The 15,813-nt window shown below is 40.3% G+C and overlaps 1 protein-coding gene across 4 annotated transcripts in view; it reads left to right on the forward strand.

Moving 5' to 3' along the window:
* Positions 1–15,813, forward strand: part of LOC142200509 (cadherin-10-like) — a 329,196-nt gene that overhangs the window by 256,582 nt on the left and 56,801 nt on the right. For all 4 annotated transcript variants that reach the window (XM_075270932.1, XM_075270929.1, XM_075270930.1 and 1 more), the window contains exons 7-8: positions 8,750–9,003; positions 12,705–12,841. In XM_075270932.1, the coding sequence (XP_075127033.1) occupies positions 8,750–9,003; positions 12,705–12,841 (391 nt within the window). The remainder of the gene's footprint in view (positions 1–8,749; positions 9,004–12,704; positions 12,842–15,813) is intronic.

Below are 15,813 nucleotides of genomic sequence, written 5' to 3' on the forward strand. Positions count from 1 at the left end.
TTTAATTTTGTGCAATTCTTAATCAGCATTTTCAGTGTTTTAGCCTCTTTAGTCATACCTATCCGGCTGAACTCCTTTTAATTTCTATGGATAAGGATATACTTGACCACATGGCTATCAAACAACTACATGTCTCAGCAGTATATTTAATCTGGATCTTGCTAGTCCCACTCCTTGTTGTCTACTCACTAGGAGAGAGCAGGAAAACATGAAAGTAAAACAAGGGAAGGATCTGCAGCAAAAGCAGATGGCTTGTGGGTGGGGTTGAGCCAATCTTGAAATTTCAGGATTGTTTTTAAAATCCAATTTCTGATCATTTTCCATTCAAACCCGATCCTGATCTCAATTCCGATCTCAATGCAAGTCAATGGGATTTTTTTTAATAATCGAAGATCGGATTTTAAAAACGATCCTTTTCACTACACAGCATGGAATCCAAAAAATGGTTTCAATTTTTTGACTTCACACTGTGTAGTGATTTAAAAAAAATCCCCTGACTACTTAGCCACCCTGTAAAAACAAAGCCCATAAGACATTTAGGCAAACACAGTGATGATCCAATTCTATCCCATTCAGAATTTTCTTTTTTATAAAGGCATCAAATGGAATATTAAATGGTACCACTATGAAGTGCACTTTTTCCTGGAAAAATTAATCACTCATTAGCCTCTGTGAACAAAAAAAAAAAAAAAGTTATGGCTTTTGTAAGGTGGGGAATAAAAAACAAAACTCAAACAATGGGTTAACATTGGAGAAGGCATATGTCTCTCTATGAAAAGTCTTTTTTTTTTTTATTTGCATCAGTAGCCAGGAAGGAAGAAGGAATTGAATAATAGTCACAGTATTGTATCAGAGAGATCACATGCCTTCTACTGTATTATCTGTTGCTTGCCCGCCTGACGTGAACCACAAATGATCTATATTAACAAGCTCAGGAAATACTGAGACAAGTCTTGATGCCAGATTTTTTACACATATTTTAATATCCGCATTTATTCGGAAGTTAGTCATGCTGTCTGTAATGTATTTTTACTGGTTTATAGATTATTGCAGTTAATGTAAGCATTTTTTAGGGAATTCACCTGTGGTTGTTGCTAAGTGAAAGGTTTTTTGCAAATAATGAATGAGAACATTGGAGAATTTTATCTAATATTCACTAGGTAGGCCATGTGGGTGGAGAAAGCGGAGTTTAGACAGATTTCCAATATCTCTATAGGTTTGTTAAGACTATCCATTTTTGGCTTATCTACTATAAGTAGAATAATTGATAGTTGATTTTGTTGATGTGTATTGGTATCATCTTTCAAATTATATAAATGGTGATAATAGTCTTTAAATGCATTTGCCTGCACCTCTATCATTCCTTTAGGGATATTACTAGAGATGAGTGAGTAGTATTCGATCGAGTAGGTATTCGATCGAATACTACGGTATTCAAAATACTCGTACTCGATCAAGTACCACTCGCTATTCGAATGGAAAAATTTGATGCAGAACCAGCGTTGATTGGCCAAATCGGCCAATCAACGCTGGTTCTTCTCCTACCTTTAGAAGTCTTCTCTGTGCAGCTTCCCTGCGGCATCTTCCGGCTCTGAATTCACTCTGCAAGGCATCGTGCCTGGGCAGAGCCTACTGCGCATGCCCATACTACAAGAAAATGGCCGCTTTGACTGTAAGCGGCCATTATCTTGTAGTGCGGACATGCGCAGTCGGCTCTGCCCAGGCCCGGTGCCTGGCAGAGTGAATTCAGAGCCGGAAGACACCACGGGGACGCTGCACGGAGAAGACTTCTCGGAGAATCCAGCCCGACCCTCACTCGTGGACTTGGTAAGTTCTATTTGATCGAATGTTGCCTACCCCTGAAAGGAGCATTTTTCCCCCATAGACTATAATAGATATTCGATATCCGATTCGAGTAGTTGAATATTGCGGGGCTACTTGAAACGAATATCGAACATTTTACTGTTCGCTCATCTCTAGATATTACTCTTAAATGTACATGAATAGAGGTACATGATCCGACCACTGTATTAGGTCTATAGTTGCTTATCTATTATAGCTAATAAACACTTGTGTATTATTATAAATGTCAGTTATAGAATAGACTTTATATCTAGGGGAATAATATGAGTATTCTCGTTCATATACATGTTGCAACCTCCAAATAACGTATAGATGATAATTGAGGTAACATCATGGTGGTGAAAAGAGACTGTTTTGAAATCTCCACATACAGTTAAAGGGATTCTACCATTAAAACTTTTTTTTTTTTTGTGGATAAGACATCAGAATAGCCTTTAGAAAGGCTATGTGTCTCTTACCTTTAGATGTGGTCTCCACTGCGACGTTCCTTAGAAATACCGTTTTTTAACGGTATGCAAATGAGTTCTCTCACAGCGATGGGGGCGGGCCCCAGCGCTCAAACAACGATGGGGGTGTCCCCACCACTGCCAGAAAATTGTCTCCAGTGCCGACTCCCTCTTCATCCGCAGTGTCATATTCATTGTCTTCTTCTGGTGCAGGTTCATAACTTCTAGGCGTCGGACCTTGAGAAGAGCAGACTGCGCAGGCGCACAGGCCATGGGAAGATGGCCGCTTGCATAGTATTGCTGCGCTGGGGTCTGAAAAATAATAATTGTTTATGGGTGTCCACAGTGGAGCATAATACTGTGTGCAGGGGCCACTATGGGGTATAATACTGTGTGCAGGGACCACTATGGGGTATAATACTGTGTGCAGGGGCCACTATGAGGTATAATACTGTGTGCAGGGACCACTATGGGGTATAATACTGTGTGCAGGGGCCACTATAAGGTATAATACTGTGTGCAGGGGCCACTGAGGGACATAATACTGTGTGCAGGGGCCACTGAGGGACATAATACTGTGTGCAGGGGCCACTATGAGGTATAATACTGTGTGCAGGGACCACTATGGGGTATAATACTGTGTGCAGGGGCCACTATAAGGTATAATACTGTGTGCAGGGGCCACTGAGGGACATAATACTGTGTGCAGGGGCCACTGAGGGACATAATACTGTGTGCAGGGGCCACTAAGGGACATAATACTGTGTGCAGGGGCCACCAAGGGACATAATACTATGTGCAGGGGCCACTGGGGGACATAATACTGTCTGCAGGGGCCACTGAGGGACATAATAGAGCGCGCAGGAATGTGGAGGAGGGGTCGGTCAAGGTCTTCGGCGTCAGTGTCGGTCTGGGGGGAGGCCCCATGTCAAAAGTTCGCCACGGGGCCCCGACATTCCTAGTTATTCCACTGGATGTGGTTGATGATGCAGCGAAGAGGGGGTTGGGAGAAAAAGATGGAGGTATCACTGGAGAGCCTTCCGAAGCCCAATTTGCATATGACCAAAAAAAGAGAACACCAAAACGATGACGTAGATCAGAATAATAAAAGTAAGAGGAGATTAATCTTTCTCAAGGCTATTCTGATGTGGTCTTAGTTCAAAAAGGGATTCTAATGATAGATTACCTTGCTTATTATTGGGAGCATACAGATTGGCAGGGGTATAATCAGCATTGTGACAGTGTTGGTTATTTGTCTGTCTCTCCCCATAGCAATGCCTTCTTATATGGACTGTTGAGTCCTATAACATTTATTGAGATGATTTTGATTACCATTGAGCAGTGGGATACTGGTGGCTTCAAAACTGTATCACTTTCTGTAATATAATCATTGTTTCATGCCTTCTATATATATTCTAAATTTGTACTAGAATTCTAACAATTCTATTCTAACAAAATTATAGATATATAATGCAAAAGCACATAAAATAAATGCCAGATCATGGAAACTGGACAGGGGATGGAAACCTCTCAGTCAGTTTTCAAACCCATTCAAATGAATGGGTTTGAAAAGTGAGCGCCCATGAGCGTTTTGTACCTGTCCGCAGCGAAAACGTTTTTTTTAACTGGACACAAAGTCCTGCATGTCTGACTTTGTTTTGTCGTGGACAGGGCGCTCACGGGCGCTCACTTTTCAAGCCCATTCACTTGAATGTCCAGTTTCTCGGGGCAGAAGACGGAAACCAGCAGGATTAGTTAAAGTGCGCACAGGCGCAGATGTGAACCCGCCCAAACACTATTTTTGGTCGTCCCATAGAGGTGACAACAGATATGTACAACTGCAGGCCCATGCAAATGTGAGGAGAATTCTTATGAACAGTGGTTAGTGGTTAGTAAGAGATATTTATCCCCTATGAGAGATGTATTTTTTTGTTTTTGTTTTTTATGGCAACCTCTTTAAATAATTAGTAATATATATATTTTTTTTATGCTGAAGTACATTTCATTTCCAGATCTATCATTTCCTTGAACACAATGAGGCTGAACTTCAGGATCTTTCCTATTTCCAAGCTATTATAATTGTTTCTCCGACATTAATGAAGCTAATAGATATCAATAAATAAAGCTATGCTCCAGTGATATGGCCTCTTGTAACTCCGGAACCCTGTTAATAGACGGCAGTGATTCCACAATGATTCAGTTCTGTGTAGTGGTTACAATTGCGTCATTTAATAGTCTTAAAGAAGTCAGAAATGGCAGCTATTTTAAATCACAGGCTTCTAGCATGTAGCAGCGCACTATTTTAGAATCAATTGGTGGCCTTGCTTTTGTCAGTAGAGATAGGGATTAGTCTTTAGAGATTGAGTGAGCAGTTAATTAGACGACTCAAGTCTGCATCCACAATGACTCACAGGAGGAATAAGAATAGGTCACACGAATGACCTAGTAGTAGAAAGGCAAGCATATACCTTCTGGCTAATACCCATTGGAGTAGCAGAAGCTCTGTAGTGCTATAATTGTGATAGAAAGTAAATGAATAGAGATTTCCCATCCTGTTAAGAGAATGCAATGCTTGAACTGTCAGGATGTTCCATTAGTGAGATGATAAAAACATTTTTATATTCTTTAACTTTCTAGTTTCCAGTAGTGTTGTCATCCCTAAAGTAAGCTTCAATACACATTTAACTGGAGGGAAAATTGGCATACCAATTTTCTGAACGCAGCAAATCTAGCACTGTGAGACACGTCTTCAAAAACTGCACAGACTTAGATTTGCTGTGGCGTTTCTTAACATCCTTTGAATGTTTTGGTTAACACACATGATACATTAAGAAAGCGGAGCTCTATTCCTTTATCTTTGAATGCACTAAGCACTGTTTTACGGCCCCTTGAGATGTTGAATAATTGGTGCAATGAATGAGCACTTCAGTGAGATGTTAACATTCAAATGACAAACCTTCATACGAGCGGATTATCATATATGTTCTCGCTCATTTAGATTGCTTATAATATTGTCACTGTGCATGCTTTATTCTTCTCTAGTTTGTAGATGATGTCTGTTTCTATGCATGAAATCCACATCAACACACAATGATTTTTATGTCAACATAAAAAATCCTGTCAACAAAAACCATAGACCAAAGACCATTACCCACATGTTTAAACTGCCCTTTACTATCAGGTACTGTACAGTAGGTGTAAATTTAACAATAGGGCTACTTTCTTATCTTGGATTACTGTATATTGTATCACTAGAGGGAAAAAAGCTCCACTTCGATTTATAGCGTGATTAGGTTTTTGTATTTACATTATGTGTACAATAGAATCAGGGATAAGAAGCTTAAGCCATACACAATCCTGATTTCATCTCCTATTTTCCAAAATCATCCATTTATTGAAATCCTAATTCAACTTTTCCCTTCTTGCCATCCCACCATGTCTTGACTAAATGGGGAAATTTTTATTAAATTGCATTTTCATATGCCAGTCTAAAAACAATACGCATTAGGGTAAGGGCGGGTTCCCATCTGTGCCCCTGGTCTCCACTTTCAGGTTTCCGTCTTCTGCCCGAGAAACTGGACAGGAGATGGAAAATGGCAGGCAGTTTTCAAACCCATTCAATTGAATGGGTTTGCAAAGAGTCTGGCCGTGAGCACCTGTGAGCGTTTGGTGGTTTCTCCGTTGAAACCATTTTTTTTTTTTTTAACCAAACACAAAGTTGGACATGAAGGACTTTGTGTCTGGTTAAAAAAAAAAAAATGTTTTCGCTGTGGAGACCACAAAATGCTCACAGGTGCTCACGGGCAGATACAGTCTGCCGGGTTTCCGTCTCCTGTTGGCAGAAGAAGGAAACCTGAAAGCGGAGACCGGGCCGGGCTTTTCTTGAAATGTATGTGCTCCAAAAGAGGGATGTAAGCTGTAATCAGCAATAATCTTATAGCGTCCAGTCAGCATGGGTTTATGGGCAATTAACCCTGTCAGACTAATCTGATCATCTTCTAGTGAGAGGTCATTTCTAGACTAGACATGAGTGGTGGATGTGATGTATCTGAACTTTTCAAATGTTTTTGATACTGTACCACATGACAAGTTTGAAACTGGTGGAAAACATATGCATTTGGGTACCCTGGCTAACAATAGGAAACAGGGGGTGCTTTTTAATGGGAAATATAGTGGATCACAGTCACCAGTAAGGTGCAACAGGGTTTCCATGTTTACAGACAATGCTTATATTTTCAAAGTAATCAAAACTGAGGAGAATAGTAAAATATCCTAGGCTGGTGACAGTAACAAGGGGAGGAGAGAACATTTCACTGTCATCATTGACTGGATGATTTACTGTAATAGGGGGAAGTTGTGGATTGCTTGTGCAAGTTATAGAGACTTAAACCGGTATTTTGTGGAATGGTTTCAGCAAGGAGATGGTGGATTTTAGTAAGTGGAGATATGCTCCGAATCTGGTGGACATCCAGGGAACAGGCATTGAGATAGTCAACACCTATTCTACCTGGGTGTGCTCCTCAATAATAAACTGGACTGGGCTGATCACTTGGATGTGCTTTACAGAAAGGGTCACAGTAGGCTCTACCTGCTCAGGAGGCTGAGGGCCTTTGGAGTCCAGGGGACACTTCATAGCACTTTTTTCAGCTCTGTGGTATCATCAACCATCTTCTTTGGTGTGGCCTGCTGGGGGAGTAGCATACCAGCCAGGGACAGAAATAGACTTGACAGGCTGATTAGAAGGGCCAGCTCTGTCCTGGGGAGCCCAAGGACCCAGTACAGGTGGTTGGTGACAGAAGGATACTGTCTGTGGTGACCTCCATGCTGGAGTACAACTCTTATCCCATGTATGAGACCGTGATCGCACTGATTGTTTTATAGTGATTTCTGGTTTTGGAGTTCAGAAGGAATTATTTCCCCTGACATGGAGCAATTGGTGTCAGCCTCATGAGGTTTTATATCTTTCTTGTAACACTTATAGGTTAGACATGTGTCTTCATCTAACCTTTATTTACTATGTTACTACATGACTTGCCACAAAGGTAGCCTTAAGTAGGTAACTTACGTTAGGTCCTCGGTCAGGATGGGTTTGTGTAAACACGTAGTTGCTGTGCATTACATTTGTAAAGTGTTTTGCTGTGTATTGTAGAGATGAGCCAATATGCTCGATCGAATACCTCGGCCGCATAGCTCCCGGCGGCAGGGAAGGTGGGAGAGGCAGTAAAAATTTGAAGCCCCAGAAGTGTTTTTGCACCAGGAGCTATGCGACCGAGGAATTTGATCGAACATATTCGCTGATCTCTAGTGTATTGTAAATGCTGACTACTGCACTGTGTTATTTGTGTCAATGCCACTTTAATTCATCACAGAGTCATCACACCTTCTGTAACAGTTTCTGAATAGAATGTGGGATGATAATTATGTCAAATGGGTGGAACATCGTTGCACCTTTGGCTGCGGAGAGGGCTGTGTCTTTTCACACTTGTGCCCAGATGCATTTCAGTCATGCTGGGGTAGGAAAGTCTCAGCATAAAAAGAGGGTTTCTTGTTCTTTTCAGGGTCTGCAGTTCAGACTTCCATTCCAACCAAGGTTGCCACCGGGAATTTTGGGGCCCCATACAGAGAATTTTTGGTGGTCCCCCTACCTTCCTAACTGCACATTTAGTGTTTGACATAGACGATTCCTGACAGATCCTTTAGACTATAATAGATCTGCCAAGTTTGCATCCCAATGTCATTTTACGTTACCGAACAAAATAGTACAGCATGCTATGCTGCTATGTACAGCATTTGTGGGCAGATCTGTGATGGAGGTCCCGTTCTTTATCGAGATTGCAGTCAAGTATTGCTTATTGGATAGGAAAAGAATGTCAATACAAGGAAACCCTATTATACTAAGCTTACACCTGTGTCACTGGGTTTGTTTTTTTGGTCCATCACAGGAACCAAAAGACTGAAAAATGGTTGGTCAAATGATGAACAGCATCCTCATGATAGAAGGATCCATCAGGTGTCCATCATTTTTTAGCAGATATTTCCACACACTGCACTGGAGACTGTGATGCAGATGTGAACAAAGTGTAAATCATTTTAATAACTTGTGAATACATCAGTATTTTATTTGGAATCAATGAAAAAAGATAAGTATTACACTTCAGATCTCCCAGAGCTGAAAATGCTTTGTAAAAAACTGAGGTGGACATCGGCTTCAGATTCCTCTTCATATCCCATTCATATTTCTGGTGCAGGCTACACCCCTTTCCACCAAAGCTGTGACTGAGCCCCTGATGGATGAGGGTAACAGACTTTATATTATCAGAAATATGAGCTAGCCTAAATACAGATAGACAGGAAAATTGTATGACAAACATTATGTGTTAACAGGCATTTTTTCACATATGTTCATAAATTAACATTTTTTCCATTTTATGTTATTACAGAAATTGGATTACGAAAGTAAAAAATTGTACACGTTAAAAATGGAAGCTGAAAATACCCATATAGATCCCCATTTCCACTATCTCGGTCCTTTCAAAGACACTGCAACTGTAAAAATCTCAGTAGAAGATGCTGATGAGCCTCCTATTTTTGGCCGACCTAGCTACATGTTTAAAGTACATGAGGATATTGAGGTTGGAACTATAATTGGGACAGTGATGGCAAGAGATCCAGACACTATTTCCAGTCCTATAAGGTAATTTTTCTTTTTCAGTGTGAAACTTACAATTTCTTATTCAAGCTTGCTGTGTAAGGAGTGACATTATTCATATATAGTTAACGGTACTTCTTATATCTTAATGGGGACAGTGGGACCGAATACTTAATTAATATAGGTAAGTTAATAATGAACAAATATAGCTTTAACAGGGTCATAGATATGTTGCTTGCAAATACGAAGGAAATCAAGGAATCTAGTAATTACTATGAACACTGTTAGCCTTCCATTGTTTAACACGCAGTTCATTGTTACTGTACATTCTTCTACAGCACAAAAAAATGTGAACCTACTTAGAATTTTGGTGCATTTCACTGGAACAGGACTGTTCATTATCTAGTCTTAATTGATTGATCTAAGGTGTTGAGGATGGGAATCATATTAGTTAGGCAGGAGTGATGTAGAGTGTGAATATTTTTATTGAAAAAATTCCGCAGCTTTATAAAAACATTACAGGGGGCCTCACTATATTTCACTGTGGGGTCCTATTATATCTGTGTAAAGTCCTGTTATAGCTGTGCAGTACATACGTGGCAATTTGTCTTAAAACTGACCCATGGTGCAAAAGTACGTCACAGATTGGGAATAGATAAATGTAGCAGTTTGTTATGAGCAACAGAAGTTCCTTTTAATTTTGGAAAGTTACTATACAACTCTCTTGCATCTGATTTATTACTGGATCAGGGGATGACTATCTGATATTGGTTAGTTCCCCTTTTCTTACATTTACTGTTACCTGCTGTGAGAATATATGCTTTATATTATAGCTTCTGTGACTTTCCAGTTTTACACCATTCAATCCTACTAGAGGTGTAGCTAGAGGTTCAGCACAGGGGGAGATTATGTCCAAGTGGGCCCCCAACTTAGATATACCAATACTATCACTATTATATCGATTCTACACAGGACTATGCAGACAATTTAGGTGGATATAGTGCAGGAACATTTAGTGATATACTAGTTACGTCTCTGACTAATCGTTCACATTCTCCGTCTCTTCCATCTGGACTGCCATGACCACTTCTTTCAATCTCTGTAAAGTTTGCAGCACAGACAACTTTGGCTTCTTACTTTTCCAGGCACCTGACCTACATTGTCCTTACCTGCACACCTATTCTAATTCTACCCACAATTATAAAATATATAATATAACCCCCATAATGAATAATACCCCAAAGTGCATCTTTAAATTAATAACTTCCCTGTGTTCCCCCTGTAAATAGTGCCCCTTATTAATAATGCATCACATGTTTCCTAATTAAAGGGGCTCTATCAGCAAAATCATGCTGATAGAGCCCCACATATGTGTGAATAGCCTTTAAAAAGGCTATTCAGGCACCGCTAAAGTTATATTAAATGACCCCCCAGTTTTAAAATAATACCCTAAAAAAGAATGTGATCAACTTACCCATCGTGCACGGTGGGCGGGCATTCAGGGTCCGCCGTCTTCTTCATCCACGCCTCCTCTTCCTGCGATGTCCTTGGGTCCCGTCTAAGTTGCGAACTGACATTGCTAAAAAATGTCCTGGGTGCATGCGCAGTAGCATGCTGCTTCTACTACAGCTGCTGTGCATTCGCCCAGGCCATTTTTTTAGCAATGTCAGTTCGCAACTTAGACGGGACCCGAGGACATCGCAGGAAGAGGAGGTGTGAATGCCCGCCCACCGTGCATGATGGGTAAGTTGATCACATTTGAATGAGCCATAATACCTGTGTGAGCGCTGTGAGCGCTTCTCTGTTTACATAGTGTTATTCATCTCATATTGGCCATGTAATATAACTAAAACCTGGTCCCATACACATCTATGTGACAAGGCTGGTTTTACATCACACAGTCACTACAAACAGACAGTGCGTGGTATAAGCAGGCGCCATAGCCCCTTCATACAGCTGGTCAGAGGGAAGTCACTTATTGATGTTTTACTCTAAGGATAGATCAACAATAAAAATGAACTTGAAAACTCTTTAAGGCTAAGGCCGCATGTGGTGTCCTCCAGCAAAAAAGAGTTGCGGTAAAAACCATGATGGTGACAAATCACAGTTCTTCCTGCAGAGCTTTGCACAAAAAGTTTGCAAAGGTTTCCTCTGTGGACTTTCTGCTTCAATAATATCTATAGGGAAAACACTGGCAATTCCCTATGTATATTTGATATGCTGCGATTTCCAGAAACGCGACTGTTTTGGAAATCACAGCATCTCCACATTTTTTACTGCAAAGTGAGGATGTGTTGGGGGCTCCACATGCTGAAAAAAAAAATCCAAAATTCTAGCAAACGTAATGTGATTTCCAAAATCGTTGAGGTTTTAGAAATTGCAGCATGTCAATTATCCCTATGGAAACACTGGTGGTTTCCATATAGGTGTATTGAAAATAGAAAGTCCACAGGAGAAACCTCTGCAAACTTTCTGTGAAGGTTAGGTTCCCACGTAGTGGAAATGGCATAGAAAAAAAAAATGCTGTGTTTTCCAGTTCCTGCAAAGTGAATGGGATTCTAGCAAACCCGATCCACAGATTGTGGAAAAATATGTGCTGCGGGTACCCTGCGATCTGACAAACCACTGCAGTTTGAAAATCACCACATGTCAATTATACCTACTGAAACGCTGGTGGTTTCTCTATAGGTATAAAGACAGCAGAAAGTCTGCAGAGAAAACCATTACAGACCTCCTGTGAACAGTGTTGCGGGAAAATCCGCACTGCATTACCAGAACAGTTTTTCCTGTAGCGCTTCTTTGCTGCTATATGGGGCCTTAGCTTTAATAAAGTCCAAGTGCCACCTTAATTAAATTAATTGACCCCTTAGATTATGCCCCTGATTCCGCCTAACATAAATACTGCACCCCAATGAACCCTTATATAAATGATGCCTCCTAATGGCTCTTATATAAATTACCCCCCTTATGTTCATAATACCCCACTACATAAATGAACCCCTCCTATCGGCAAAAAGTCCCCTAATGAATCTTTTCTCATAATTAAAATTCCTCCTTTCAACAACCCCCTTATACTATTGAATTACCCACAACTGCGCTAAAAAAAAGACAAAAAAAGTCATACTCACCTACCTATGATCATTTGATGATCAGAGCCGCCTCCTCACTATCCACTCACAGGATGTCTGTGTCTCAGTGCAGGAGGTGTGATGCTGGGACATCATCATACCCACCAGTGCCTAGAGAAAACATTTGTCTGTGGTCTTGTTTTCTTGTAAACCACAGGCCTGAAGTGGCTTACAGTTTAGAAGACAGTTAAATTTTAGGATGCTTTTTAAGTAGATTTGTGTCTGTAGACACCGAACTAGTTAAAAGTAAAGCATATGTTAATGGCGGCCCTGGAGTGAGCCCCCACAATGTCAGCTGCCCCCTCTACCCTCCTCCAGCTAGCTAGGCCACTAAACCCTTCTGTAAGTCCAGGAGATCTCTGTAGGAACACTGTTAACACTCAAGAAAGGTAAATGTTATAGAAGAAATCCAGTTCTACCATTTAGTGTCCAGGTGATGCCTATACCTTATTATATGGGATTTATTTTAGATGTAAATATATATATTGAATGCTAAAAGTGCTTGAATTAAAAAAAAAAAAAATGAAAACTTGGTTTAAGGCAGACATATTCATGAATACTGAAAGACCAATTATAGTAATAGTAAAATATATTTTATAAACATGTTTTTCCTTCTAGGTTCTCTCTGGATCGACACACTGACCTTGACAGAATTTTTAATATACACTCAGGAAATGGATCAATTTATACAGCAAAACCTTTGGACCGTGAAATATCCCAATGGCATAATCTAAGCATCATAGCTTCGGAAATTAGTAAGCTATTTCATAATCATACTTGTTTACTGTGTATTCTTCATTGCACTATCGTCAATTGCTTTAATCGCCAAAATCCTATTCTGTGACCGTAATATCTTTTAAAAATGATGTGCTTCAAAGGAACAACTTATTTATACATTCAGACCGAGTGTGTACAGAAACTCCGAATTTCCCTTAGGTCACACTTTGATTCTCTCCGATTGTCAATGCTATACTTTCCATCCAAAGGCTTTTATTTTTATTCAATCTCTAAGTGGTGTACATGTAACCTTTGGGACAATGACCTATGTGGTTTATGTTATTTTAATACTTTTTCACCCTAATGCACATTATTAAAGTTTCTACTTTGATGATCACTGTGTCTGTTAGAGAAGAAGCATCACTGTTATTTTGTTGCTATAAAATATTGATCTCATGATACACCCATCCATAAAAATAATTTCTTCAATGGAGAATTATTTAAAAATGAAATAAAATTATCAGAAAAATGGGGAGAGTTTCAGTATTCTAATATAAATGCAATATGTTCTATATATTTCACTAGTCTATCAGCTGATTTTTTTGTGTTTATGTTTGTCATTTTTAATACACTTTTTATAGTATATATATACTGTATATATACACTCACCGGCCACTTTATTAGGTACACCATGCTAGTAACGGGTTGGACCCCCTTTTGCCTTCAGGACTGCCTCAATTCTTCGTGGCATAGATTCAACAAGGTGCTGGAAGCATTCCTCAGAGATTTTGGTCCATATTGACATGATGGCATCACACAGTTGCCGTAGATTTGTCGGCTGCACATCCATGATGCGAATCTCCCGTTCCACCACATCCCAAAGATGCTCTATTGGATTGAGATCTGGTGACTGTGGAGGCCATTGGAGTATAGTGAACTCATTGTCATGTTCAAGAAACCAGTCTGAGATGATTCCAGCTTTATGACATGGCGCATTATCCTGCTGAAAGTAGCCATCAGATGTTGGGTACATTGTGGTCATAAAGGGATGGACATGGTCAGCAACAATACTCAGGTAGGCTTTGGCGCTGCAGCGATGCTCAATTGGTACCAAGGGGCCCAAAGAGTGCCAAGAAAATATTCCCCACACCATGACACCACCACCACCAGCCTGAACCGTTGATACAAGGCAAGATGGATCCATGCTTTCATGTTGTTGACGCCAAATTCTGACCCTACCATCCGAATGTCACAGCAGAAATCGAGACTCATCAGACCAGGCAACGTTTTTCCAATCTTCAATTGTCCAATTTCGATGAGCTTGTGCAAATTGTAGCCTCAGTTTCCTGTTCTTAGCTGAAAGGAGTGGCACCCAGTGTGGTCTTCTGCTGCTGTAGCCCATCTGCCTCAAAGTTCGACGTACTGCGCGTTCAGAGATGCTCTTCTGGCTACCTTGGTTGTAACGGGTGGCTATTTGAGTCACTGTTGCCTTTCTATCAGCTCGAACCAGTCTGGCCATTCTCCTCTGACCTCTGGCATCAACAACGCATTTCCGCCCACAGAACTGCCGCTCACTGGATGTTTTTTCTTTTTCGGACCATTCTCTGTAAACCCTAGAGATGGTTGTGCGTGAAAATCCCAGTAGATCAGCAGTTTCTGAAATACTCAGACAAGTCCTTCTGGCACCAACAACCATGCCACGTTCAAAGGCACTCAAATCACCTTTCTTCCCCATACTGATGCTCGGTTTGAACTGCAGGAGATTGTCTTGACCACGTCTACATGCCTAAATGCACTGAGTTGCCGCCATGTGATTGGCTGATTAGAAATTAAGTGTTAACGAGCAGTTGGACAAGTGGACCTAATAAAGTGGCCGGTGAGGGTATATATATATATATATATATATATATATATATATATATATAAAACACTTTGTTTTTCTGTTACATAGAGAAGCAGAAAACAATACAATATCTTTTATATCCTATTTTTAGAAGCCCTAAGCTCATAAAAAGGCAAGCAGTGAAGCATGCCAAAAAGGGTATTAGAATCTGTTATTTCATGGAAAATCAGAGGTTTATAACAATTTACTGTAAGTCCACAGCTTGTCATATCACTGACAAAAATATAAAGAGGTAAAAAAGAAAGAGGAACAGGAATGATTGTCTTATATTGTCTCAGTAAGGATTGCAGACTTACTCATTAGCTTAGGTGTTAAAAGTACAAATGTCTGGTGCTACTGCTAACCTATCTAAATATAAGACAGTATTAATACATCTCTAGAAAATGCTTGGAGACGAAGTTTGCAAACACAAATAAAGTTACTTACTGTATTTAAAGGGCGTTTGTCCCTTGTTGGACTACTTTTACACTTTCCAGATACCTGGCTTATCCTGCATTGCAACTCTATTTTAATAAAAATTAGCATTTATACGACTGATCGGTTGGTTCTCCACTGCACTATTTAAGCACCTATAGATTTTGTGACATCTCTCACTTTGTCACACTTTGTCTGCAGCGGCCTCTGCATGAAGTCGATCTGCTGCTCTTCTAGGTACAGCCTGACCTTATGTGCAAGCACAGTATAGTCAGGCCTGGTTCACATCTGCACATGGTATTCCGTTCGGGTAGTCTGCTTGGTGGCCCCCAAACGGAATACCGAACGCATTGACAAACGGTGAACTTATGAAAGCACACGGACCCCCTAGACTATAGGTGTTTTCCGTGCATGTCTGCACAGCACATGCGGAGAGAAAAGTAGCTTATGAAGTACTTTTCTCTCTGTATGACTCATGCGGACACTGTGCAAAAAACACATGGCCCTCATTATAGTCTATACAGAAACAGAAAGGCATCTGTGAAAATGATAGAGGTAACCCTACAATGCTCGTAGATGTTTGATATCAAATGGCTTCCTTTAATAGTTAATCTTGAGAATCCCTGGGATAGCCTTTGAAGCTCTCCGTCTTGTCCTTCTGTATTTTTCCATATCATGAGTCATTAGATAAGC

The sequence above is a fragment of the Leptodactylus fuscus genome, chromosome 4 (genome assembly GCF_031893055.1).
Source record: "Leptodactylus fuscus isolate aLepFus1 chromosome 4, aLepFus1.hap2, whole genome shotgun sequence".
Taxonomy (NCBI): Eukaryota; Metazoa; Chordata; class Amphibia; order Anura; family Leptodactylidae; genus Leptodactylus; species Leptodactylus fuscus.